Source organism: Marmota flaviventris, chromosome 2 (assembly GCF_047511675.1).
Source record: "Marmota flaviventris isolate mMarFla1 chromosome 2, mMarFla1.hap1, whole genome shotgun sequence".
NCBI classification, from domain to species: domain Eukaryota; kingdom Metazoa; phylum Chordata; class Mammalia; order Rodentia; family Sciuridae; genus Marmota; species Marmota flaviventris.
In genome coordinates, this window is record NC_092499.1 from 188,398,981 (window position 1) to 188,426,202 (window position 27,222).

General features: G+C 51.9%; 1 protein-coding gene across 3 annotated transcripts in view; it reads left to right on the forward strand.

Moving 5' to 3' along the window:
• The window catches only part of Tox2 (TOX high mobility group box family member 2), a 126,073-nt gene extending 106,771 nt beyond the window's left edge, over positions 1 to 19,302 (forward strand). For 2 of the 3 annotated variants that reach the window (XM_027945337.3, XM_071608947.1), the window contains exons 4-9: positions 9,778 to 10,017; positions 12,278 to 12,505; positions 14,824 to 14,904; positions 15,593 to 15,988; positions 16,566 to 16,693; positions 18,523 to 19,302. In XM_027945337.3, the coding sequence (XP_027801138.2) occupies positions 9,778 to 10,017; positions 12,278 to 12,505; positions 14,824 to 14,904; positions 15,593 to 15,988; positions 16,566 to 16,693; positions 18,523 to 18,589 (1,140 nt within the window). In that variant the 3' untranslated portion in view covers positions 18,590 to 19,302. Of the gene's footprint in view, positions 1 to 9,777; positions 10,018 to 12,277; positions 12,506 to 14,823; positions 14,905 to 15,592; positions 15,989 to 16,565; positions 16,694 to 18,325 lie in introns of all 3 variants that reach the window. The other variant, XM_027945338.3, reaches the window with a different exon arrangement.
• The last annotated feature ends 7,920 nt before the right edge of the window (positions 19,303 to 27,222 follow it).

Below are 27,222 nucleotides of genomic sequence, written 5' to 3' on the forward strand. Positions count from 1 at the left end.
GGTCCTCTGGATGTCCACCCCTGCTCGTGCTATTCATCCATTCACTCAGCCAGCATTCTCCGAGGAAGAGGCTCCAGGCAGCAGTGAAGGCTCAGGCTTAGAGGACCATGGCTAACTTCCAGGCCTCTGGCACCAGTCCAGGCCTCAGACATGTGGGCTGGACCCTGGATCTGTGACCTCTTCTTCTCCCTCCTAGATTGGCCTGGGGGAGCTGTGGCCATGACTTCTCACATCCTCAATCCAAGGGTGGTAGGGTGAATAATACCACAAAAGTGCCCACAGCTTAATCTACAGAACCTGTGAACGGGTTAAGCCCATAAATACCCTGGGGGCTCCCCACACTTAGTGCATCTCAACCTGTGCTACACCCTCTCCATCTTGCTCCTCCTCTAGTGCCTCACCTCAGGGACTCCTATGCCTCACCTCAGGGACTTACCACTGTTTCAACCTAAGAGTCTCGCTTGACTCTGGGACACTGTTCCTCCCCCACATCCCTCTCAGTCACCTATCACCCTTCCTCAATACCTCTCAGGCACTTGGTAGACCGGTCACTGCCATGGACCCCACCACATTGTCCCCCTCCTGAACCATCCGTGTGCAGCCAGGATGGTCTTTCCAAAGGGAAGTCCTGAGCACACCCCTCCCCTGCTTAAATCCCGTCAGTGGCTCTCCACTGGCCTGGGAGAAGCATCCTAACCTGGCACTCAGGTCCCCCACTGTCCAACCCTCCTCACCCCTGAGGCCAGACCAGGCCCATCTAAGCTGCAGGGCTTTGCCCAGGCTCCCCTCCTCCTGGACGTCACCCCTTCTCCGCCAGCTCTCCCCAGGCCAGCTGCAAGGCCCAGTTCAGAGTCTGCCTCTCCTCCCAACCTCCTGGATGGGGATGGGTGTGCACGGATCTTCCTGAAGGAAAGACTGAGTTGCGGCCACCCCAGTGTACTCTGACCCACTGTCTGCACTTACCACCTAGGCTTGCTGAAGGCTGGAGAGAGGCATGGACAGTGCATAGGGACAGGCTGGCTGTGTCCTCTGTAGGACCAGCCCAGCGCTGGGAGGTGCAGAGAGCTTGGCTGCACTGGGTGATGGGGCTGCCCAGGGGCTGTCGCCAGTCAGACTCCTAGAAGCAGACTCCAAAGTGGAGTTTATTTACAAGTTTAGTGGGGAGCACTCTCAGAAGCATCACCCCCAGGAGTACAGAAAGCAGAGTTGGTGAGAGAAAGATCATGAACCGGAAGGATTGCTGCAGAAGCCTCAGCCAGTCCCAAGTGAACTCTGAAGCTAGATGTTCCTTTTTGAAATGTCCCAAATTGAGTCAAGGGGACTGGGCCTTTGAAATCCCACTTCACCAGATGCAAGGCCACCCCTTGGGAAGGGCTGTGGCCTTGAGTGGGACAGCTCCATCAGCCAAAGGCAGTTCCTGGAGAGGGACACAGTTGTAGGCCTCAGGATCAGCAGACCCAGCCTCCAGGGAACAGACTGCAGTGGTCCTGCAGAGACCAGGGCTGTGCTCATTTCAGAGACAGTCTGCAGTGCAAGGTCAGAGCAAGAGCCCTGGTGGTGGCCAGGGCAGGGCTCAGTGGTGGGAGAGCACCAGAGCAGGTGGAGGGCTGGAGACCTCAGGCTCAGGACACAGGCCTGGGAACCACACAGACCTTCACGTGGTCCCAGCTCTACCACCTGCAGCTGAATGACTCCCACTCTGAGCCTCAGCTTCCTCATCTGCAAAACGCTCACGATAAACACTCTCCTCCCATGTCTTGGTACAAGTTCAGTGTGAAAGCCAGTTGGCACACAGCAAGTGATAACTGCCGAATGAAAGCTCCTAGGGCTTTTACTGTCATCTTTATCCACATTCGATTAACACTGTGCTTGGCAATCTAGGGCCATGGGTCAAAAGCCCTCCAGATCTTTTTGTAAATAAAGTTTTATTGGCACACAGCCACAGGCATTGATTTGCATAGTGTCTGAGGCTGCTTTCTTGCTATAATCGCAGAGTTGGGTAGTGACAACAGATACCATCTGGCCTACAAAACTTAAAATATTTAATATTCAACCCTTTACAGAAGTTTGCCAACTCTTGAAGCAGCCCGGGGCCAGGCCTTGGGCTGTTACATCCTCATTGGAGTCCCCTCCTGCCTCCCATCTCCTCTCCTATTTCAGAACCTTCTCTTCTTTCTAGCCTCTTTTTATCCCAGGTGAGATTCCATACAAACTCACACCTTGAGCGAGTTCATGGAGGATGAAGAAAGGGAGACTACTGTTGGGTACCTACTATGTGCCTAGCACTGCAGAAAATTACCTTTCCCTTTGATCCTCACTGCTGCCCCCTCCAGGGCAGGTGCATTATAGCCCTGGGCTCTGCTCAGAGCTGTTGAGTCTGCGTAGTGCAGAGAGGGTCTCAGGTGGGAAGATAGGCAGAATTTGGGCTGCCCCGCTTCCCGACTCTGTGATCCTGGGAAAGCCATTTGATCTTTCTGAGTTTCAGTGCCTTTATTATAAGTTGGTGTCCCACAAAGAGGGACAGCTAGGGGTGGGGAGGAAAGCCAGGGCAGGGAAGGTTTCTCTGGGGTGACGTGTCAGGGAAGCCTCTGCTGATGATACAGAGGGAAGGCCCCATTTGGAGAGAAGCCCTGTGTCCCCAGGGAGCTCTGGGAAGAGGCTGGAGAGGTCAGGAGCGAGATGGTGCAGGTCTTGGTGTGGCGTTTTAAAGGCGAGGCCATTGCTAAGCAGGCCCATGGGAGTGCTGGGAGGTCTGCAGGAGGGGACAGCTTATACTCCAGGAGGCTGGCTCTAGCCAGCAGCCAGCATGGCCCCTGGAGTTGAGGAAGCCACCTGGTACTCGGAGGAGACTGGCATCATTGTTTGGGTGCCCTAAAAAGGGGTCGAGTGCCCCTGAGTTCAATTCTCAGTACCACCCCCCAAAAAAATAAATAAATAAATGTGGTCCTGACGCAGAGGTTTGGTCCAAGTGGTTTGGCTGGGGGTTGAACCCAGGAAGCCCCTTGAGGGAGGGAGAGAGGGAGACTGGAGAGAGCCACTTGAGGGTGGGCTCCTGGCAGTAACTCCTGGGGCCCCTGAGAAGCCGAGCCTGCGGGGCCCTAGAGAGACCTGTGGCAGCCGACCCAGAACTGTCTGGTCCAGAGGGGCCGAGGATTTCTCCACAACTCCTGTCCCTCCCAGGTTGAGGTCACTGCTGGTGACCTTCTGCTGCTCAGTATCACCAGGAGGAGCTTAGGTAAGGCTCCTTGGAAGCAAAAACTGGGACACAGGGACCACTGTGAGACTGGTTCTTGAAGGCTCCCTCTGGAGAAGCAGCTGCAGGACACCGGCGTACAGGGGTGAGCCCTGGAGCCCAGCTGCACCACACACCAAGGGCCGCCTTTCCAGCCCTGTGCCAGTCTGTCGCGGGAAACAGACTGGGCGAGAGGCAGCCAGCAGCACCCGGAGAGGAGAACGCCAAGCTTTATTTTCCGCCGCTGGGCCCAGAGGAAATAAAAAACTCCAAATTCTGAGCCCTGGTCCACAGTTTCTTGCAATACTTAGAGGTTATTTGACGTCATCTTAGACCCATCCTATCACTGGGGCTTTTTCCTCTTTTTAAAAAAATTCCTAATCTGTGCGGCTGAAGGCCTGTGCAGGGTCTCTAACATACAGCTTGCTCATGGAAACTGGTAAGAAGAAAGGGCTCTTTCCACAGGCGTCTGTTACATTTCCAGAGGGAGTAGTCAGACTCCTGGGGCAGCTATTTACAATCCAAAAGATAGGGACCCAGGTCAACGAGGCTTCCAGGAGAAAGGCTGAGAGAGGGGTGTGGAACTGAGCCCTTCCCCGGGCCTTGGTTTCTTACCATAACGTTTTTATAATTTCATTTCACAGCCAGGTCTGGTTCTGCCATCACAAGTCCAGCCATGATGTGCTCTGCTGCAGGCCTGGAGTTGGTGGCGTGTCCTAGCTCCTGAGGGGATAGCAGCTCCCATTTGGCCAATGACACTTCTCTGGAGAAGGGGACAGGTTCCAATGTTCCCAGCCCATGAGGGATGGTACAGCCTCATGGTACAGGGAGTGGGGGTTGGGCACCGGCAGTGTCCACGCAGATGGGTCTAAGGTAGCCTTGAATAGCAGGTCCCCGACTCAGGGCCTATTTTTCACTTAGAGGAAATTAGAACCCAGTTTGTTAAATGCCTGGTACATCTGGGACTCAGAGTGCCAGTACCCCTGACTTAGTGGTTTGTATCTATTAACAATCAGTCACATACTGTCTTATGTAGGGCTCTTTCTTCTTAGTTGACCCAGAGACCCTGAGGGCTTCTGGTCCCCAGAATCATGTCTGTCATAACGCAGAGGCTCCTCAAGGTCTGGCAAGAGTTGTGGAAGATACAGTTTCAATGATGGCGGGAGCTAGGCACCTGCATGGGGAATTCAGCCTCCTTCCTGGGTGGCCTGCGGTGCTGCTTTTATTTGAGATCTAGCAAGCATTTACTCTTGCTATGTGAAGGTCCTCATTCAGGAATTAGGATTGTAAAGAAATGTCACTGGACAATGGTACAAAACCCACAGTTGTTAAGAAAGTGCCTGCTGAGGCTCCTGCCCCAAAGGAAGAAACAAAAAAACTCGTTCTTAACAAACTTCGATGACATAGGTATCCACATGATGAGGAAAATTCAAAATGAGGAAAGACTGCTTTCAGATCAAATTTGTGATTAGTGGATTTAAAAATGCAGTGAAAATTCTGAGCGACAATATTGAGAACCAGGTAAGCCAAGATGATCAGCTCAAGATTTGTCTCCCAAAACTCCAAGAAAGAAGTTTAAGAGTTCAAAGGTACTACGGAAAAGATTAAGTTCTGAGAACTTGGTATGTTTTCAATGGGAGGTTGAGAAAAAAGGCAACAGTTAAATAAATGGTAATAGAAAATGTCAGTTACCTGAAGAAAGTAGAATCCAAATGGAATTCCGTTCAAAGGGAGCTAGTGACCTGGAGCCACATCTACCAAGCAGATGCACTTGGAAATAGCAATGTGTGGAATGTTCCAGAAGGACACACACAGTCCAGTACGTTTATGTGCATGTTTGAAACACACAACATTTCTATAAAGTGCTTAAGGGTATATAAAAATTCAGTAGAAGCATAAAAACACCTACTCCAGAGTAGAGGCAATTTCCTTCTGAGAAAGAAAGAGAGACGGAACAGGAGGTGAACTCGCATCTGTAATATTTATTTCTTCAAAAGCAAAAAAACTAATCACAGATGGGGGTGGGGGCAGCTCTTCAAAGCAAGCGCAGAACTCAAACACGGGGCTCTGGGGAGTCTGGGGTGGGGACGCGCCGCTGCCTGCCACATCACTTACACGCCCACATTATGCACCATGAAATGTCTCAAATAAGGCAAGACTGATCCGTGCATCGCCTGCCCGGGCTCCAGGCTCCACACTCAATGGCCTAATTGAAATAATCTAAATGCCAACTGGGAAATAGTGAAAACCTGTGGTGGTGATGGTTGAATGCATTTGATGCCACTGAACTGTACTTAAAAATGGTTAAGATGGAAAATTTTGTGATCCACATTTCACCAGAATTGAAATGTGTTTAAATAATACAAAACCAATTGCATTAATATCATTTTTCTACAGCTGACAAAATTGTAAAATAGCCTAGTCAAAGACAGCACTCTGACAGAATCTGATGACCCCAGAAGTCCCCTAGACAATGCCCTGCAGTGCTTTGAAAGGACACTCATCTGCTCATTTCAAAGCCTTTCCCAACGTTTACTCCAGTGTATTTCTCTTCTTGTGCATGTAGGAAAGTTCTTTATACCTTGGAGGGGAATTGCCAGGTTGCAGATGTGTATGCCTTTGATATTCTGGATGCTGTCAAATTGTTTGCTGAAGTGAGAACTCTGCTACTTTACACTCGAAACAGCAGCAGAAGCAGAAACCCAAATGGCCCAGTAAACTTATAAAAAGGTGTTCAGCCTCGCTCGTAATCAGAACAGTGCAAATTGGAATGACTTTAAGAGCATTTCACCCTTAACAGTTTTGCAGAAATTCAAAAATCTGCCATTATCAAGAGTTGGCAGGATATTAAATTAGAGTCAGGAGTACCTCACTGAAGAATTCTAAAGCATGTGGCTTGGAAGAAAATACAGCAAATCCTACCACAGAGCCCTACTGCCAATCCTCCCTTGAGGAAGTAATGCCAGTCTCTTATACAAGATTTAAGGAAGGAAAAGTGCGTTGCATGTTAGGGAGGAAAGAAGATTTCAAAACCTCTACCTTTTAAAACAGTTCACTTTAAAGTCTGACTTTCAGGTCTTTTTATGGTCGATAATAAAATATGTATGACACAATGTTTTAAGAAAGATGCTGTTTACCAAAGGCACTCTTCAAATCCTGCAGGACAAAATAAAACAGTGGCGGGGGTGGGGGGAGTGGTAATGACAACAGATAAAGTGGGATTTAAGACAAAGATGAATTGAGACAAAGATTTTTTTTTTTAATAAACAAGGAGAAGCCTTAACGAAGGCACAATGTTCTCATATATTAAAGGGATGAATAATTTTATATCAATATATAAGAAGAAAACCTATTTAAATTCGGTGGAGATACTGACGGGAACACAATGGGAATGGTAGGCCTTACCTCGTTTTTCTTGAGATTTCACAGCTAGAGTAGTCAAAATTGCATTGAGTAGGCATACGGAGAAATTCGTATGTGACTGAGTGAACATTATTTCAGATGTGCATGATTTTTTACAGAAATTGATCATCTTCTAAGCAGTAATAGAAGCTGTTTTCAAAAAATAAAATAAAATTTCTAAAATTCACATTTTCTGACCACAATAACAAAAGGAGACATTAAATGAAAAACACTCTTCCAAATAAACTTAGAACAAAAAGAAAAGAAAAAGAAAACCAACTCTTCAGTTGTAGAATATTTTTAAAATATTGATATGATGCAGCTAAATTTTTCCTCATGTGAAAAAACATGGCCTGAGAGCGGGGTGCTTCTTGCCTCAGTGCTGTTGACATTTGGGGGTGCAGAGTTCTGTGTTCAGGGGCAGGTTAGAGAGGAGCAGCATCCGTGGCCACCACCACTAGATGCCAGGAGCAGCCTCAGTTGTGAGAACCAAAAGTGTCTGCAGACATTGTCCAGCCTCCCCTGTGGGGTACCCTGGTTCCTGTTTGAAACCCTGCCCCAGATGCCTCTGTACCACAAAAACAATGAGCAAAGAAATAAACTGCTTCATTTGAAAAAGCTAGATAAAAAACGAATAGCAAAGGACACCTGAGATCCAAACAGAGAGGAAACAGAGTCCAACTGATAATGATCAAGAAGTTGCCAAATTGATTTTTTTAAATATTAAGAACTGGTTCTTTTGATTGACAGTTAAGATATACAAGCTTTGGAGAAGAAAAATTTAAAAAGCAGTGTGCCTTGACAATAGTATACTTTAGAATTATAATTGTAATATTGTAATATTGAGGGATCTAACTACAAAAACCATAAAGTAGACTAAAAATATAGTAGTCTAGTGTTAAAATCTGAATGAAATGGATAATTATATATTGGATATATATGTGTGTGTGTGTGTACACACACACACACATATATCTTACCAAAACTGACTCAAGAAAAAATGGAAACTAGAATAGACCTATTATTCATGGAAGATATTGCAAAAACACACAAACAAAAACACTGGGCCACCCATGGCTTTTAATATTGTTAATATTTTAAAATTCTTTTAGTTGTAGTTGGACACAATCCCTTTATTTTATTTATATTTGGTGCTGAGGATTGAACCCAGCACCCAACACATGCTAGGCAAGTGCTCTACTTCTGAACCACAACCCAGCCCCCCTCAGATGGTTTTATATCTAAACAACACTTAACGTTTCTCTACGGCAAATATAATATCTATGCTGTATGTTGTTCCAAGGTATAAAGAAAAAGGGAAATATTGTCTCAGCTCTCTTTTTAAAGCTGACCAAAATACAAACACCAACATATGATACAGATAATCCTAACAAATAAAAACTAAGAGATATGTAAAAGACATTCTCTCATAAATAAAGACATTCCAGATTCACAGAATATATAGACAAGGGCAGCAATAGCAATATCAGACTCCGCTGAATTCAAGGAAAAAGTGAGACCAAAAATGAGACACATTATAATAATAAAAAATTTGATGCATAATGAAGATGCAATTAGCCGTCTTCTTGCAATAAGACCCAACTTCTACCAAAACAAAACCTTTAAATATTAAAGGGAGATTTTGATGAATGCAGAAAACTCAGGGGCAAACTAGGCAAGCCCGTGTCAGATTAGAGCCAAAAAGTAAGAAAGGAGTCTAAATAATAATCACTGCTGACCAAATAGGCAATGTTATTCTGCTATGTTCATCTGCCAACATAGCCCACGCTCAGCTTACAAGTACTATGGGACATGTGTGAAATTTCACTGTATTTGGATCCCAAGTAAAACCTTAACAAATTCTCAAAAGGGCAAACAATTCACTTAATTAGTAGCAAAAGGAAAAGAAGCAAAATGAAATAAACCACTTAGACATCACAGAACTCTTCTTCAACAACTGTTGAGTCAAAGAAAAAAATCATAAAAATAAATACCTGTACATAAAATAAAGAACAACAACGCAATCCTTACATGATGAAGTCTGCGAGAGATGTTAAAACCATGCTCCGAGGAAAATTCACAGCATTAAACATATTACTAAAAATAAAGAATGGGAATAGATGATTTTAAATTAACAGGCTGTTAAAAAGCAGATGGAGGGATTAATAAAGATAAACTGAATATTAACATTCATTAGAAGACAGAGAAGCAGAGGGATGAATTTGAGATCTGGTTCTTTTGAGGGGGGAACAATATACCTGAAACTGAAAGCCCATTTAGTTTGCCTAATACAGAAAATGCGGATATTTAACATTAGAAACTAGAAAGAGGAAACAATCACAGATGCAGAGGAAATAAACATAATTATGAGTGTGCGAACTGGCCAGCTTCACGGAAGTGCAGGTGTATATACTATGCATGGGGGGAGAGGATACGCCGATCTGTGTTTAGTATTGAGAAATTCTCGTATGTACCATCAGTGGCTTCTTGAATTCTGAAAATAACCAGTTGGAAAATATCACGAGAAATGAAGCTAATAGGAAAATGAGGTATAGGAAGAAAAGTGCTAAACATTATCGCAAGATTTATTAATTCAAAGAATTGAACAAATGCTTCTGTAACCCAGGGCTTATGACATGCCAGACATATTTGATCCTTAACCACCTGAGAAGGTAGGTTTGATTTTATCTTCATTGTACGGTTGAAAACAACTGAGGCACAGAGAGGTTAAGTTAGTCGGTCAAAGTCACTTAACTGCTGGTCAGGGCTAGGGCCAGGCTGATACAATGGCATCCAACATCTGCACTCCTTGCTATTATGTTGCACAGTGAACTGATGCAGAGATGTGTTCCAGGAGGGAAGATCGATATCATAAAATGATCATTCACAGCTGGGCGGAACACTCTGGCAAGGGCTCAAGTGCTGTCTGTCCAGGGTGAATGGCTACAAAATGGCCAGCTGCCAGGGAGCTCTCGTTCCCCCACACGTGCTCCAAATCATGCAGAGGTCTAAGCAGAACGGAACTACCCCTCAGCACAGAGCTGGGACCCCCAACATCTCATCTGAATGCCCCCCGAGTCCTGCGGGGCAGATGTGAGGGTGCCGCAGGCCAGGTCCTTCTAACACAGATGCCCTGTCCTTAGATCCAGGAGATGGTGCACTCGGAGGTTGCTGCCTATGACTCAAGCCGGCCGGGACCTCTGCTGGGTCGCCCCGCGATGCTGGCCAGCCACATGAGCGCCCTCAGCCAGTCCCAGCTCATCTCCCAGATGGGCATCCGGAGCAGCATCACCCACAGCTCCCCGTCACCCCCAGGGAGCAAGTCGGCGACCCCCTCTCCCTCCAGCTCCACGCAGGAGGAGGAGTCCGAAGCACATTTCAAGGTACGCGGGGTGGACAGCAATGCTGTCAGATGCCCTCCCATCTGTGGGGACGGGCCCTGTGGGGACTTCACTCTGGAAAAGACTGGAAGGGGGCCGTGCCCTTTGCTGGAAACCAAGGAGGAAGAGATGAGCAGATGGGTCAGGTGGGCAGGAGCAGTTAGTCATCAGGGAGCACCCAGGGGACCTAGGGACACCAGGCTTCAGGTGCTAGATCTCCCGGGCACTGTTGGCAAGCTCAGCCTCAATCCCAACCCTCACACACGCAGCAGAGACCCCTCTAACCGTGTTGAAGGATGGCGGGAGGAGATGTCACGGAAACAGGGCCAAGTCTCATTCCTGATGGCCAGCGCGTCTTTTCAGTGGCATCGATGACATCAGCAAGAGCCTCAGGGCCTGGTCTCGTGCCACTTTGGCCTTTGAAAGAACTTTTTGTTGTTAAATATTGCTCACAAAAACATTGAAATATTTGGACAAATATTAATCGTATATTTTTATGGGGTGCACAGTCGTGTGGATATATGACATGGAATGACTGAATCAAGCTAATTAACATAGCCCTCACTTTAAAAACTTATTCTGACAAAAATGTGTAGTCCAACAGAGGTCCTCTGGGCCTAGGGCATTCCACACTGACTGGGGATGGGGCATGAAAATGGTGTGGGGGTGCACCCTCTCCCAGCACCCCTAAAGTCCACAGGTGGTAGGCCTCTTCAAAATATCAGGGATGAGAGCCGCCACCTGCCCACGCCCTGGTCCTTTGCAGGGACCCCAAGGCTCCTCCCTATTAGAGAGCTTCTTTTTTTGCTGGGCACAGAGGCCCAGAAAGGTCAGAGGCAGGAGTTTGTATCCAGAATCTCCCATGAGCCAGCGGCAGAATGAAGAGTTGGCCCATGACCCTGCCTCCATGGCCCTGTGCCTTTCTTCCTCACAAGGACCTCTCCACGTAGTGCTGAAGGACTGAGGCTTGGCGTGGTGGGTGGCTGCAGAGGGGACTCCAGCACAGAAGCGGTGTTCTGTTCCTTCCCTCCCTGTCCTTCAGACATGGAGGTCTGAGTCTCATCCTCTGGCCTCTGGTTTCCTTACCTACTCATGGTGTCACTGTCATCTTCTTGGCACACTGAGTCAAAGACTTTGCAGCAGGAGCCAGGACCATGGACCAAAGGCCCCTGTCCTGGTGTGGCCTGAGGGTCCTAACTGATCCACTTAGGTCTGTGGGGAGCATCTGAACCCCCTCCCCATCCTGGAAACCCTAAGTGGGATTGTGATCCTACAGCCTCTCTCGATGGTCCCCAGCTCCAGGGCTGGTCTGATGATGTCACATGAGCTTCATCCCTTCCCACCAACTCACGGGGGCCAGGGGAGAGCCACCTGCCCAGAGTTGCACAGCAGCTACAGGTTGGGGGGACTGACCTTTTATGATCAAGGGAATCTTTGGAGAGTGTTTGTAATCACATGGTGGAGGGAGCTGCAGAGGAAGAGCAGTTAAGAAAAAACACATCTGAAACTTAGAGATGGCCCCAAAGACCCCACAGCCTTACAGGGTCAGACCCAAACATGATCTAACAGGCCACTCAGGAACCCCTGCGTCTCCAACAGAATGTGTCTTTGCTTTGACTCTTGTTTGTTGCTGATGAGGGAATTTTGCAAAGAAAGACGTTAACTTGGGGGAGGGGGAGGGACAGAAAAGCAGGTGCCGTGGGCAATCCCAGCAGCTCAGGAGGCTGAGGCAGGAGGATCGCAAGTTCAAAGCCAGCCTCAGCAACTTAGCGAGGTGCTAAGGAACTTAGCAAGACTCTGTCTTAAAATAAAAAATAAAAAGGGCTGGGGATGAGGCCTCTGGGTCAACCCCTGGCACAAAAAAAAAAAAAAAAAAAGAAAAGAAAATTGTAAAGCTTGATAAAGACACAAATGATTTCTGATCAACAGAAGAGATTAAAAATCCATCAAGATTAAAAGTCTACAGGGCACTAGCCAGTTTCCCATGCGATTTAGTCACCTGCATCAGCAGTCAATTTTTCTGGGACCACAGAGGCGTCTAGATTTCTCCGAATCAACTTTCCACTTGTCCTGGTTCTCTTTGATGAGTTAAACCAATACCCAGCCTCCTACCCAGGCTGTGTGTCTCTTTCTCCCCGGGTGTGAGCCAGGCTGGACGGGCCCATGGTGGGATGCTGAGCAGGGTCCAGCCCCTGGAGCTGGGTGGGGCGGCCGCGGGCAGGAGGTTCAGCTGGTGTGAACCTGACTCCTGTCACCTGGGCAGATCTCAGGAGAGAAGAGACCCTCTGCAGACCCAGGAAAAAAGGCCAAGAACCCAAAGAAAAAGAAGAAGAAGGACCCCAATGAGCCACAGAAGCCCGTGTCGGCCTACGCACTCTTCTTCAGAGACACTCAGGCTGCCATCAAGGGGCAGAACCCCAGTGCCACCTTTGGAGATGTGTCCAAAATCGTGGCCTCCATGTGGGACAGTTTGGGAGAGGAGCAGAAGCAGGTGAGCCTCCATCCCTTTCCGGGCCACACTCAGGGCAGACTTTGAAGGTGTGAGGCCAGAACCAGCCTTTGGGACCAGAGGCTCCTGCACAAGGCACTTGGGCTCAGCTTGCCCATCTGTAAGCCAGGAAGCTTGGTCCCTTCCAGCTCTACTATTTTGCGGTTGCATTCACCAATGATTTAACCATTCTATATTCTACTTCCTGTCCATGAAATGGTCAGAGTTGGCCATTTAACTCAAGTCTGAAGTCCAGGCCAGAGCTTCCTGTACCCCTAGCCATGTACCTCTGGCCCCCTCTAAAGGCCTCTGGGGAACAGCACACAGAGCTAGCTTATGTGCAGAGCAGTTACCAGCTATGCAACCTCAGAGTGACTACCTAACCTCTCTGAGCTGTAAAACAAGGAAGATGGCTCCCATTCTCTGAGCATGTCTGGGCTGAGCTCTCATGGCTGAGTGACCATGACCTCACTGCATCCTTGCAACACCCCATGGAGTGGCCATCGCTTGCCTATTATGATATGAGGAGATGGAGACACCAGAGGCTGACCTGTCCCAGGGCACCATCCTGAGTCAGGTTGGAGCCAGGACTCGCACTCAGGTCTGTAGAACCAGGAGGCTCCGTTGGGTTGTTGGCCTAAGAGCAATTAATCCAGTAATCAGATAAGTAAATGTAAAATGACAATGGTGACTGGGTCACATGCCAGGAGGGTCCATGAGAGCAAAAAGGGAGGGAACAGACTTAGTCCTGGGGCAGGGACTACGTTGCCAGGTTAGACCTGAAGGGTGGGCTCCCTTGGCCAGGGGAGCTTTCCGGCAGGGGAAGCCGTGCTGACAAAGCCTGGTCCAGCAAGTGCCTGGCCCTGGGAGTCCAGGGTGGCTAAATGCAGAGACGGAGCTGGAAGGTGGGCGGGGCCAGGGAAGGGATCAGGTCCTTGTCTGGCTTCATGAAGGCTGGTAGCGTGGACATGGCAGGCCCCTGTCAACTAGGTGGGAGATGACAATGGCTGGGACCAGGCAGATGGGGGGGGGGGCAGTGGATGCAGAGCTTTGTGGGGACTCATTCTGGAGATTCTGTTCTGCTTTCTGGGTGGGTGGAGACGCCATACGCTGAGACAGGGACATGGGGAGAGGAGCAGCAGCCTGGGCCGGAGAGAGAGACAGTCAATGTATTTATTTGAAATGCCTTCTCTATCAGACTCTAAGATTTAAAACACCTTTGGGCTATAGGCCAGGGCAGTGGCAGAAGTTTATTTGGGAGGTGAAACAGGGAAGGAAGGCAGTGACAAAGGGCTCCTGTCGGGCCTCCCCGCCGTGGTTCTGGAACACAGTCCTGCCCCAGAACTCAAGCCAGCATAGAACCTGCAGGGTGAACTGGCTAGCCGCAAGGCTGCAGGGCGCCAGCCTGTCAATCACTGAGTGAGGGCAGCTCCAGGGGACAGGACTCTCCAGCTCTCTAGCCACCACCTCCACACAAGTGGCAGATGAGGCTCCTTCTGCTAGAGAACCCTGGGGCCAGGGGATGCTTGGTGGCGCTGGGCGTTAACTGGGCTTTTCTGCAGTGCCGAGGACCAGAGGCATGGCAGGTCCTGCCCTCTTCTGCCATAGGGACCATAGTTTCCATTTGGCAAGCTCTGGCATGCATCTCCCTTCCTATGATGCCGCTTTGTGTGGGGGAGGGTGTCCTCTCCCTTTTGAGCAGTCTTAGGGGGATAGGGATCTCAGGTCCCCTGTCTCTGAAGGCTCCGCCCACTACTCCGACACATCCAGTGCAGCCCAGGGGCAAGCGAAGGTTGTTGAGAGTCTGACCTCCCACACTGTCCTGTTTATTTGTATTTATTTGTTTATTTGTTTCAGTGGTGGGGATTGACTCCAGGTCCTCGTACATGCTAGGCCAGTGCTCTATCAGCTGAGCATTACCACTGGCCAAGCCTACAATACTACATGTGAACCTAGGTCCAAAATTCCTGATAACAACATGAGCAAATATAAATCCAGACTAAGACACTGAACAAGCAGGGTTCATGCCAGCATGCAACATTAATAAATGTGCATCACGCTAGGTCAGAAGAGAGGGGTTCCAGAAGCTTCGTCTTTCTGAAGCCAGTGGTACTGATGTCCAGAGAGGTGAAGCATGTTTCCCTGTCCTCCACACTCTCTGTGCAGCCCAGAGAGGGGCCAGTGGGTGACTGACCCATCTTCTGATCACACTGCCCTCATCCATACATGGCCCTAGAATCCACGCCTTCTCATTCTGGGCTCTGCATTGTGACCCCTCTGTGACATTCTCCCGGTTGTTGCCCATGTCTTGGATTTTCCAGGCCTACAAGAGGAAGACTGAAGCAGCCAAGAAGGAGTATCTGAAAGCTCTGGCAGCCTACAGGGCTAGCCTTGTCTCCAAGGTAACAGGATGCCTAGGTAACTGAGAAGAGGGATGGCACCAGAACTGGGGCCCATGGGAACGGCCGGCTCTAGGGGCTTGGAAAGGCTGGGTGAGACCTCTAGGTCACACCTGTAGTGCACTGCGGTGCACCCGGCCCACGCCTCATGTGCACCGTGTTCTGCTGAGTTCGTCCAGCCAGAGCCTAGCAGAGAGAGGGGCCCATACAGGGGCATAGAGGCTGGGGAGGGGCATAGCCAGAGGATGCTTGCCACAACCCTGGCTTTGCTGCAAGACCCAGGACCATGGAACTCCCCCAGGGGTGGGGGGCCACGCAGGGATAAAAGTGTGGGCGGGAGCTGGTGGTGCACGCCTGTAATCCCAGGGGCTCGGGAGGCTGAGGCAAGAGGATTGCCAAGTTCAAGGCCAGCCTCAGCAACTTAGCAAGGCCCTAAAAAACAACTTAGTGAGACCTGTCTCTAAATAAAAACTAAAAAGGGCTGGAGATGTACTTGTTGAACTCCATCTGGCTCAATCCCCAGCATCCAAACAAAAGTGGGGGAGGTGGCAGGTGGCCTGGTCAAAGCTGTGGCTGGCTAGTCCACAGCTCACAGCTCTCCCCAAAGGCCAACCAGGACACCCTGTTCTCACAGCCCAAGTCCTGGCTTGTCATCACTTCTCCAAAGTAACTGGTTTTCCTCTCCTTCCAGAGCCCCCCGGACCAAGGCGAGACCAAGAGCACTCAGGCAAACCCCCCCGCCAAGCTGCTGCCCCCCAAGCAGCCCATGTACTCCATGCCGGGCCTGGCCTCCTTCCTCACGCCCTCTGACCTGCAGGCCTTTCGGAGCGGGGCCTCTCCCGCCAGCCTCGCCAGGACACTGGGCTCTAAGTCCCTGCTGCCCGGGCTCAGCGCGTCCTCGCCGCCACCGCCTTCCTTCCCGCTCAGTCCCCCCCTGCACCAGCAGCTGCCCCTGCCACCCCACGCACAGGGTGCCCTCCTCAGCCCACCTGTCAGCATGTCCCCGGCCCCCCAGCCTCCCGTCCTGCCCACACCCATGGCACTCCAGGTGCAGCTGGCCATGAGCCCCTCGCCTCCAGGGCCACAGGTAAGCAGGGCCGAGTACGGCCCCGTCTTCTGTGACCCCTTCAGGAGAGGGGAGGTGGCTGCAGAATTCCAGTACTGGCCTCGGTTTTCCCATATCTGAAATGGGTCTCCTGTGCCGTGCCTGCAAGGCAGGGGCTGCAGTGAACATTGCCAGTTAGATCCCTCGGCTCTCCCAGGGCCCCTCTCACCCTCCGTCCACTTGAGCTTCCTGGCCTGAGGGGCTGAGGCCACTGCTGCTTCTGCCAGATCGGCCCAGCCCCTGGCTCCCCTGCAAGCCCTCGAGGCCTGAGCCCCACTGAGTGCCCCAGAGCCTGTTCCGAGGCCCACGCTCAGCCCGGTCCCTGCATTGACAGATTGGGAAGCTGAGGCTCAGGATAGGAAAGTCACCCCCTGGTTCAGCTAAGACAGAGGTACTTTTCCAAAGGTGCTCCACGGGAGCAGAGTGGACCTCCTGTGAACCCCAGGAGGAGTCTCTGCAGAGGGGATGCCCTCAGACACAGGGTGACTGCACCACCCCGGCCTCCTGAGTCAGGCCTCCCCTGGGCCTCTCTGCACTCACATCCCTCCTTCCCCCGTAGGACTTCCCGCACATCTCTGAGTTCCCCAGCGGCTCGGGACCCCGCTCACCTGGGCCATCCAACTCCACGAGCAGCGGGGACTGGGACAGCAGCTACCCCAGCGGGGAGTGTGGCGTCGGCACCTGCAGGTCAGTCCCCATCAGCCTCCATGGGTCCTGCCTTTGTCCACCCACCCAGGGAGAATGGAAACAGGGACAGAGGAGTGGCCCAGGAGAACATGGAGCTGTGTCATCAGCCCTGCCCAGGGGACGCTTGGAGCCTACAGGTAGTGCAGAGCAAAGCAGGAGTCCAGCGCACTCAGCCAGCCTGGCGCCCCAGCCCGCTGGGCACACCGAGGCCACCTTTATTCCTTCTGTCCTGTTTTTTCCAAAAAATCTTCCATATGACATTCCCAGGTAGGCCCCGTGCCTTAGGCCAGGCTCCCTAGAAGCAGAGTCTAAGGTGGCCCTTGGAGATGCCTGGAGGGCTTGTGGGAGAAGGGGGCGAGGAAGGCCAGACGGGGCAGGGGAAGGGGCCTGCGAGGACGCGCCCTCAGCTGGACACTCCATACGGCCTGATCCCATGGGAACCCTGAAGCAGGATTGGTGGCACAACGCAGGTCCCACCAAGAGCCCCTGTCAGTCAGCCATTGGCTACGGGCTGCCCACAGGCCCCAGGGGGCCCCCGTGGAAGGCGGGTCTTCTTCGCCATGGGCAATTCCCTAGAGAAGGGGACGTCGGGGTGTGCAGGAGCTAGATGTGGTCCCCTGGGAGAAAGGGCCAACTGTCCAACCCACGAAGCCCCCACCTTAGAAGCCCCCCAGCCCTGCAGCAGCATCCTCTCCCCAGAACCACCCGGCTCTCTCTGGTCCACCTCGCTAACTGCCCCTGCTCCAGAAAGCCCCCTTGGAGCCAGGCCACACCAACTCTAAGGCAGAAGGACTTGGTTTTAGCCAGCAAGAGGGAAAGACGGGACAGGATGGGGAGCTCCAGCCCCCACCCTGCCAGCCGGTCCCCGTGCCCTTGGCAAAAGCGAATCCTTAGGTCCTGGGGGACTGTGGCCTGGGCAGATGTCCTGCAAAGCCCCACGCTGTGAAAGGTGGGGCACTAGTGCTTAGTAGAGGGGTGGCCAGCTCTGCCACCAGGCAGCAGCCTCCCCAGCCCTGCATCGCTCTTGCCACACAGGATACTGCCGGGCACTAGTGACCCCACACACGCCACGACAGCTTCTGCATGGGTGGCAGACCCGCTGCACAAGGACGCCCTTCCCCTAGACCGCCTCTCATCAGCCCCTTCCCCTCACCGCAGTTCCCTTCCCCAATGTCAGGGTGCCAGGGGCAGGAGGTCCTTCAGGGATGTGACCCTGTCCCAGCCTTCCTCGGGCCCACCCTGTGCCCAGCACGGATGTTGGTCCCTATTCTAAATCCATAAAAACCACCTGCCGCCTGTGCTTCTGTTTGGAAGTGTACAAATGAAACATGGTGGTCACAACCTGCCATGAGAGCCCTGAGGACCTTGGGATGGGCTTCCTTGAAGGGCAGACGCACGCTGCCCTCTTCCTGGAGCTGAGGATGGCACCCCCCGGGGAGGATCCAGGAGGGCCCTTTGGTTCAACTGGGTGGACAGCCAGGAGGACCCTGGCCATCCCCAATTTGACCTCAGAGGGGCAGCTGGTCAGGGTGAGGGGCGAAGGGCCAGAGCACAGGGCCCTGGGGCTCCCTGGCCCGCGTCACAGCGCCAGGGGGGCGCCCAGCAGCTCTGATGGCCCCTCTCTCTCCACAGCCTGCTCCCCAGGGACAAATCGCTCTACCTCACCTAATCCCGCCTCCCTCCCCTCCCCGAGGCTGGCTGGAAGGGCATGTCAGAGCCAGGAGGGCTGCCCACAGCAGAGAGGCCGTGGCAGGAGGCAGGGTGACCGGCCAGCATAGCAGTGACACACCTCTGCCCTGGGCTGAGTCTCTTCCTCGACCTCCCGCCAGACTCTGCAGAGGCAGCCCGCTGCCCGGCGCCCGCCGGAAGAACCTGCAGGAACCTTCTGCCCGCTGACCTGCTTGCTCCAGGGTAACCGCGGACCCTGCTCCTCGCCCTGCACACAGTCCCCTCTGTCTGGACGTCTGGCCCCAGCCCAAGCTCACTGGGCCACCCTGCCGGGGTCACTGACCAACAGAAACTCGCCCCAAGATGCGCGGCCAGGGGCCGGCCCAGCCACAGACGCGCAGGTTTTCCAGTGTGAACTAAAGATTCCGAGCCCCACAAACTGTGGGCTCCGTGTAAGTAGTCAACTAAGTGTTTTAGAACTGTGCTGAAGACATCTGTAAGATTATTTTGTGGGGGAAGAAAAGTAGTTTCCTTTAAGGTACAAAGCGTTTTATATGACCCTTAGCGCATCGTTTTTAAGTTTTCTCTTGAGGGAGACGTGCACACAGCAGCTGGCACAGGGTCTCTCCATGCGCACCCGAGAACCGGACAACGTCTAGCCCCACCGGGAAGCATTTCCCCTTTATTTTTTTGTAAACCATATGTCCACCTATTTAAAATTGCCAGCAACAATTTTATTTCTTTTTGTCTAGCTATTTATGAAGAAAACTTGAGAACAAAGTTGCAGTTTATCCTAACGTGTGCGTGGTTTGGGGTTTGGTTTTGGTTTTGGTTCTTGGCGTCGTTTGCAGCTGTATCCTGGCCCGGCAAATGTCTGTCTTGGTGCCCAGTCCTTCTCTCAAACTCTCTTTATAATAAAACTTCTGAAAAGTTGCAGAAAAGTCTGTGTCTTCTTGCACTTTGTTAAGCCAGGCTGGGCCCCCTGTGAGGTGGCATTCGGTGGTGGCTTGGCCAGGAATGAGCCCTGTGAGGAGAGACTCTGGTAAAAGTTCTATCTGCCCCTTAGCAGCTCATTGGGCTGGGCGTGAGGACACATGCCTGCAGTCCTAGCGACTCAGGAGACTGAGGCAGGAGGATCGCAAGTTCCAGGCCAGCCTCAGCAGCTTAGTGAGACCCTGTCACAAAATTAAAAACGGCTGGGGATGTGGCTCCGGGTTAAAACACCCTTGGATCCAATCCCTAGTAACCAAGAAAGAGAAAAGCAGCTCTGTATGTGGATGATAGGAGGGAGATACAAAACTTAGCCCAGTTCATGGCACATAATAAATGCTGGATGAATATGTGTTGGCTGTGTGGGGGATACCACACCCAACAGTGCGGCTACATGGGAAGCTAAACAGGCCTTACCATGTAAAACTTGCCCCTCCAGAAACTGAAAAGTGTCCATCAAATTCCTGCTGCCCCAAAGAGTACCCCACATTTAAGTACATTCTTAGGAAACATTCGTATAATCAGGTTTTTTAAATAAGAATTCAGTATGGGGCTGGGGCTGTAGCTCAGGATTGAGCGCTTTCCTCGCATCTATAAAGCTCTATTGATTCTTTTCCACCAAAGAAAGGAAAAGAAAAAGTCTTCAAATAGAACTGATTGTGTGGTGTGCGAGCCAACATAACGCCTAGGGAGAAAATTAGTGAGACAATAACAGTGCGGACCCACGGCGTGGGGCTATGGTGTGCAGTCCACTCTGGGGAGGGCACTCATGAGCAGGTGATGGAGGTGAGTGGTGGGAATGGGGGTGGGGGTCTTCAATACTGTCTGCATGCAGGCAGCACCAAGGCCAAGGACCCCTTAAACCAGGTTTCCCAGCAGACATGGAGGGGGGGCAGTCCTTAAAACCAAAAGGAATAGTGATGTGACTAGGTTAAGTCTACCTGGGAAGAGCACGTGCCTGGTTGGGGGGTGCAGATTGGGAGGCTGAGGCTGTCACCCCCTGTGACACAGCTCTCAAGGTGGGAGCTGGTGCTCCCTGCTCTGGCTCAGGCCCACAACCTAGAGGTTGGGCTCTTAGGGCCTCTTCCTGTCCATCATGGTGGCCTCCTCCTTCCAGATGATGCCCCGGAGGGACAGTCTCACCATGCGCAGTGTCCTCACTGGAAGACATATGGTAATCCACTTTGGAAAAGGTAAAAAGCAAACCCCAAACAAACCAAAACAACATGCTGCCTGTCGCATCAGCAGCGGCTCCGCCACATGGAGCGTAAATATTTCATGTGGTTCCAATTTCCTCCCCTGCATGGAGCTTGTCGGAAACACAGCGACGGCTTGGGTGGTTTAATATTCCGCTCTCGCTTTCACAATGGAGAGAACAGCGTTGTTGAGATCCACGCAGACAGCCCGAAATAATGAATGACAGGTCATTGGTTTCTTCCTGGGAGAGCCCCTCCTGCCATGCCATCACCCACCGCGCCAGCTGCTCAGAGTCATCTGGAAGCGACCACTGCCCAAGCTGCCTCTTGACTGTCCAGGCTACTCCAAAACCCCCACACAGAGTCTAAGCAGCTGCCCGCAGATATCAGGGGGCTCTGGCGTAGGTGTGATGTGTGGCCCCAGAGAATGGGAACAGAGTCAGTGGGTCAGGTGCAAAAGGCTGAGTGACAGGCCATGGAGTGGACACCAACTGTCCTCTTCCATTGGTTACTGTAACAGAACACCACAGGCTGGGCAGCTTATAAACAACAGGAGTCTTTCTCACAGCTGTGGAGCTGGGAGATCCAAGATCAAGGTGCTGGCCATTCCTGAGTCCAGAGGGAGCCTCCTTCCTGGTTCACGGATCTCTGTCTTCTTGCCATGTCCTCCCATAGCAGAAAGCCACGGGAGCTCTCTAGGGTCTCTTTTAAAGGATCTGAAACCCTATAATCAAGGCTCCACCTTCAAGACCTGAGCATCTTCCAAAGGACCGGCTGCCACATACCATCACTTTGGGTTTAGGATTCCAACACATGAATTTGGGGGGACATATGTTTGGTCTCCAGACATGGTTATGCCCCACCCAGGTCTCCTGTAGTGGCCAGATCCCATTCCCCACCGTGGGAGTGGTGGCTGCTCTGCTCTCAGTCACAGCTGCCACCCTGCCCTGTCATTCCCCTGTTTGGGAGGTTAGGTCCCATCCCCCAGAGCTGCCCACTGCTGGTTGACCAACATGGAAAAGCCCCATCTGCGTTCCAGATCTCCCCGGGAGATCAGGCGTGGGCAAATCTCCAGCCCATAGGCCTCGCTCACTCCTGCCTGCCCTGACCACTCCACACCCCTCAGAAAGCCCCCACTCAATAAACCACCTGGCCAGAATCCCCCCTCAGGTTCTGCATGTCTCTAGGGAAACGCACCTCAGCTGACAGCTGAGGTTGTGGGCACAGAAGGGCCACCTCAGTGACATTCCATTGATTTTTTTACTGGCTGTGGCCCAACTGCAAATGCAAGACTTTCAGCCGCTGAACACCAACCCAAGCCTCACCCAAGGGCAGTCGGTTATCCACATCTTTCTATTTCATCCGGCAGTGATGGCCTCCGCCAGGGAGCCAGAGAGGCAGCCCTGGTGTCTTTGCCCTGGATGCACTCACCCTGTCTCTGTGCCTGAATCTGCCAAGCCTGCACCCCACAGCCTTGCCATGGGCCCGAGAGTCCTGCAGCTGCAGTTCCCTCCATCCACCAGGCCCAGTCTATGGCCTGGACCCTTGAGCAGTGGCCCGACATTGTGAAAACCTTCAACTGCTGCCTGCAGCCCCCTCCATTGTCCACAGAGCTGGTCCAGGAACCAGTACCACCCTTCCCCCCTAGGTCCCTCTCAAACTCCTCCACCCACATCTCCCCTGCAGACATGCGGAAGTCCTAGCAGGGAGCACACCTGGGGTAAAAAGGCACAGACAGATGTTCAGTGGATTTGCAGACAGAGCCCAAGATGCAAAAATTCAACTTGTTCATTCAGCAAGAACATGAAACCGAGGGGCTGAGCCCTGGGGAGGCCAGGCAGAGTCAGGCAGAGTCTGCCCCTGGGAGCTGAAGGTCATTGAGGAGGTTGGGAAAGAAAACAGTAATATCTAATTAATTATAAACTATAACCTTATTTTCTAAACCATAAACATATAAACTTAAAAATACCACGGGACCTTGCCAAAAGGGAGCCAAGAGATGCAGAAGAGGGGCGTCCTATCCAGCCGGGGTCTCGAAGGCTTCCTGGGGCAGGTGACACCTGGGCTGTGCCCCATCAGTGGTTAGAGTTGGGTTAATGTTACAGTCGTGGTTGGGGTCAGTGTGGAGGTCAGGGTTGGGATCAAGGTTGGGGTTGACACTTGACTCCAGCACGCCAGGCTTCCCCATTCCCAGGACTCCCAGGGCATTTGGCACTCTGACTGCAGCTCCTGAAGAATGTTGGAGGATTCTCCTGGAAGAATTGGAGACAAAGAACCCCCACAGTGGCTGCGTGAGGACCTCTGTAATCTGGAGCAGAGCTGGTTGTCGCCAGGTTGAAGGTGAGGCTCATGCATGATGCTTATCCAAACACCACCTCGACATCCCTCTCCCACACCCAGCCTGCCCTGCCCGCTCGCCCAGCACAGGTGGAGTGAAATGGCGCATGTGCGGACAGCATGAGAGCGGCTGGGGTTTGTAAAGTGCCCACGTGTGTGGGATGGGGTGCATACATGTAGCATGCATGTATTTGTGAGTAGCATGTGTGCATACGTGTGTGGTGGGTACCTCTCCATGTGCATGGTATTCATGGCTGTGCACGGTGTGTTCAGGGGGTGCAAGGTACATGTCTGTATGTACGTGTGTGTTGGTGCACAGGTGTGGTTGGTGTGCATGTGTGATAACACAGATACCACCCAAGGCATGTTCAGATGAATGCACACACCACACAAATACCCTTACATCAAACCCACCCAAGGGCACATTACACACACACCACACACAAGTACACATGTGTATGTAGCTCACGGTGGCATGTGTTCCACACACGTAGCTGCATGCACATGTGTCATACACATGCACACTGTGTTCACACCTGCACTACATGTGTAAACACACATCCCACGTGCACACATGCCCTACACATCCACCCACAGGACACATAAGTGCATCTTGCACAAACATGTCCATCATGTGCACACACGCATGCCCACACATGAGCCACACAGCCGTACATACTGGTGTACAGCACACGCACACACATGTGTCAACAAGGGGATTCTCAGCCCTTAAGAGTTTGAAAGAATTCATTTGCGAAAAAGCTCTGTCATGCTATCATAGAACTGGGATTTTTTAAAAAATCACTCTACACGCCAGGTATTAATTGGCTCTGCTTCTCAAATTGTCCCAAACCGGGAGCCCACCAGAGGCTGGAGGGCAAGGATTCAAAGTGTCAGGCGGGTGCAGTGGGCGGGGCAGGAGGGTGTCGCTGTCACAGGTGGATGGACGTGGCCGTCATGTCTCTTCTTCAGGGATAGTAGCCACCGTGAGTCAATGAACCTGGGTCCTTAGATGGTTTCCCCACAACCCTCATTACCACCATGTCCTCTCCACACAGAAGCCCTTTCCGGGTGCGGTGCCCTGGACAGGAGGGGCCAGGCCACGTGGCAGCACCAGTTCCTCCACCTCGGTAGAAGTTTGCGCCTGGCTCACCCCGGTGCTGGTGCTCCTGGTCGGTCCATTTCCAAAGCCCCAGGAAACTCAGAACCAGGGTTCTGCTCCCTAGTGGCTCTGCCACCCCTCAGGCCTCGGAGTCCCTGCTGGGTCCCCAGTGGCCAGTCAGCCAGTGGCGAGTAAGCAGAGGATTATGTGGAAGTTCTGGGGAGCAAGGCCTGGAGGCTCACAGGTCCCTGCTTTCCACTTTCTGGTGGCCGCTGTGAGGCTGCAGGGTGAGGAGATGGAATTTTCCAGAGAAAATGCACCTGGGGGAAATGCAAGTTGGTGGCACTCACCAGGGCAAAGGTTCCTGCCACACATGGCCAGAGAGGTGGGGTACCTGCCGGAGGTTACATCATTTGCACGGGGCTGAGAATTAAGGAGTCACCTGTCGGAACCCGACCGCCTCCCTTCCCAAGTTCCTTACACACACAGGAAACAAGACCCTGAGGCCGAGCTCTCGGGCACCAGAGCTCTGGGCCTGGATTCACAGGAGCCCCGATCTGCCCTCTACCCACAACCCCGAAGTCCTCATCCACCAGGCTCCCACATCTCAGGAAGATCAGGAAACACTAGGCTGGACAGTGGGAGGAGGCAGGGCGATGGGGAGAAGCAGATTTGAGGCCTTGGTGAGATGTTGGGAACTTGGAGGCCTGGGGATGCTTGGGTGCAGAGCCAAAGTGTCCTACACACACTGGCTGCCCCTCAGATATCAACGCAATGACTTTGGCTCCATGTACCTTAGGGACATGCAGCATTTGAGAAAGAATTTTGTCCCACCTGCTTATCATTTTTTTAAGTATTAAGATTTGTTTGTTTGGGGTTTTTTTGTTTTGTATTTTTGGTACTGGGGATTGAACTCAGGGACACTTAACCACTGAGCCACATCCCCGGCCCTTTTTTTTTTTAATTTTTTGTATTTTATTTAGAGACAGAACCTCACTGAGTTGCTTAGGGCCTCCCTAAGTTGCTGAGGCTGGCTTTGAACTCCCAATCCTCCTGCCTCAGCCTCCTGAGCCAAAGTATCAATGTTTATACAGAACATGGTGAATTGTTGGACATATTTATTTCTGCAAAATGATTTCTACCCCGTAAAGTGGACCTGAGGAATGATCACTCTCCTTTAAATGAAGGAAATCAAGGGTGGTGGGCTGTGGGCACGGTTCTAGACAGGATGGCTTAGTTTTCACTGTGAATTCCAGCAGGGCAGGACCAGAGAGGCTTTAAACACAATGGAGGTTGCACAGTGTCTGGGAAGAAGCCCAGACTGTGGCACAGACTGTGGGTTCACTTCCTGGCTGTGACACCTGGGAAACCGTCTGCTTGAAGATTGGTTCCCTTCATGTGAAAACCTGTATTGGTCATAACCACAGTTCAGCCTAGCAATTAAACGAGTGGGGGAAAGGGACGAGCTAAATGGAACAATTTAATCAATGCTGTTTGCCTATCTTTCTCTAGGCCTTGCTGTTCCCATCTGAAGAACGGGGATACTATTACATACCACACAAAATGGGCTTTAGGATTGCCAAGGGATGGTATGTGCAGAGGGTCAACAACCCAATGCTTGTTGACTATTATGTCGTAGGTTTTTTTTAAGAACCTGGGCGGAGCATCAGAGACTGCTGTAACCCTGAGTCTGGCCTGCTTCACTCTGCACACGGGAGTTGGAGGTGCCTCTGCCCTCTCCTGTGGTCTTGCTCTAGAAAGCCCCCCCGCCCACCACCCACCTGTCCGTCTCCGTTCCCTGGCTTTCCCAGGGCTTGCCCTTCTGCCATGAGAGCCATGGAGGAAGGCTGCCCCCCCAGAGGACAGCATTCAATATGGACAGGAGTTAGTTGGCATTCACTCAACAGGTGTTTAATAATAGCTGTACTTAATGCAGAGACAAAGGGATAAAGAAGAGAGCAGGCCGATCCCCACCCTCTTGGACCTGCTCTTAGCAGGAGACACAAACATCAACCAAGAAATACACTTAAGACTTCAAGTCGTAGCAATGTCAAGGGCAACACGAGGACTGTGAGCAGAACGGGTGGCCGTGTCAGCGATCGGGGAAGGTGGGCAGGTCTCCTCTCCGCTATCCCAGCTGTCACCTGCCAGCCTCCCTCATTGTTACTGAGCAAAGTCCTCTGCCTTCTGCGGTGAGGGGTCTTCTCTTCTCGGGGTCCATCTCTTCCTCTCTCTTGCTGTGCTTCTTTGTTGTGGTGGATGGCGTCTTCCGGTGCTAAGAAAGGTCACGCAGGGAATCAGTGCTGGGCTCTGCAAATGCCTCCTCCCACCCCTGTGCCAATGGCCGGCTTGTCTGGGCAGTGTCTTGACCCTCACAGACGGCTCCACTGTGCTCCAGGCTCCAGCGTGGCCACCAAGTGTCGAAGGCCATGTCTTTCCTATTTCCTGGCACGTTGCTTTCTTCCCCGTCTCTGGGAACTTCTGGGTTTCCTGTCTGTCCTCTCTGCCTTCAAGCTCACAGGGACACGCAGCCTCTTCCCCTCCGATGGCTGCTCCGGCTGGGGGAGTGCTACACCGTGTCTCCCGCCCAGATGCTTCAGTTTACTCCTAGACCAGAGTTGAGAACCTAGAAACCAAGAGTCTGGCTTCTGTGTGCTCTTGACAATGAAGAAGCCATAGTCCTCATCCCTAAGAGTAAGCATTCGAGGAACCAAGGGCATCAGTTGCTCCCTGTGGACTCCTGTCTCACCCTGGGGAGAAGGAGGCATGGGAGGTGCCCAGGCCCCTGCATCTTCCTGCCTCGGGCTGGCTCTAGGCCCCAGACCCCCAGCTCAGCCCTGCTGACGCCCGGCCCAGTCCATCTTTCATGAAGACAGTGCATTATTCATCTACTCGAGCTGTCGTCAGGAAATGCCACACTCTCGGGGCTTAAACTAAAGGAATTTCCTTTCTTTCCTTTCAGTTCCAGAGGCTGCAAGATCAAGATCATGGTGCCAGCAGGGTCGGTTCCTTCTAAGGTCTCTCTCCTCGGCTTGCAGATGACACCCTCTCACCGTGTCCTCACTTGGTCATCCATCTGGGCACACACCCCTGGTGGCTGTGTGTCCAAATTTCCTCCCACAAGGAAACCGTGCAGTTTGGACTCAGCCTATTCTAACAGCCTCATTTTAACAGGATGGATAGGCTCTGTATGGGTGCAAAGAGTCACCGGGTCCCTCTTCTGGGAGGATCCTGTG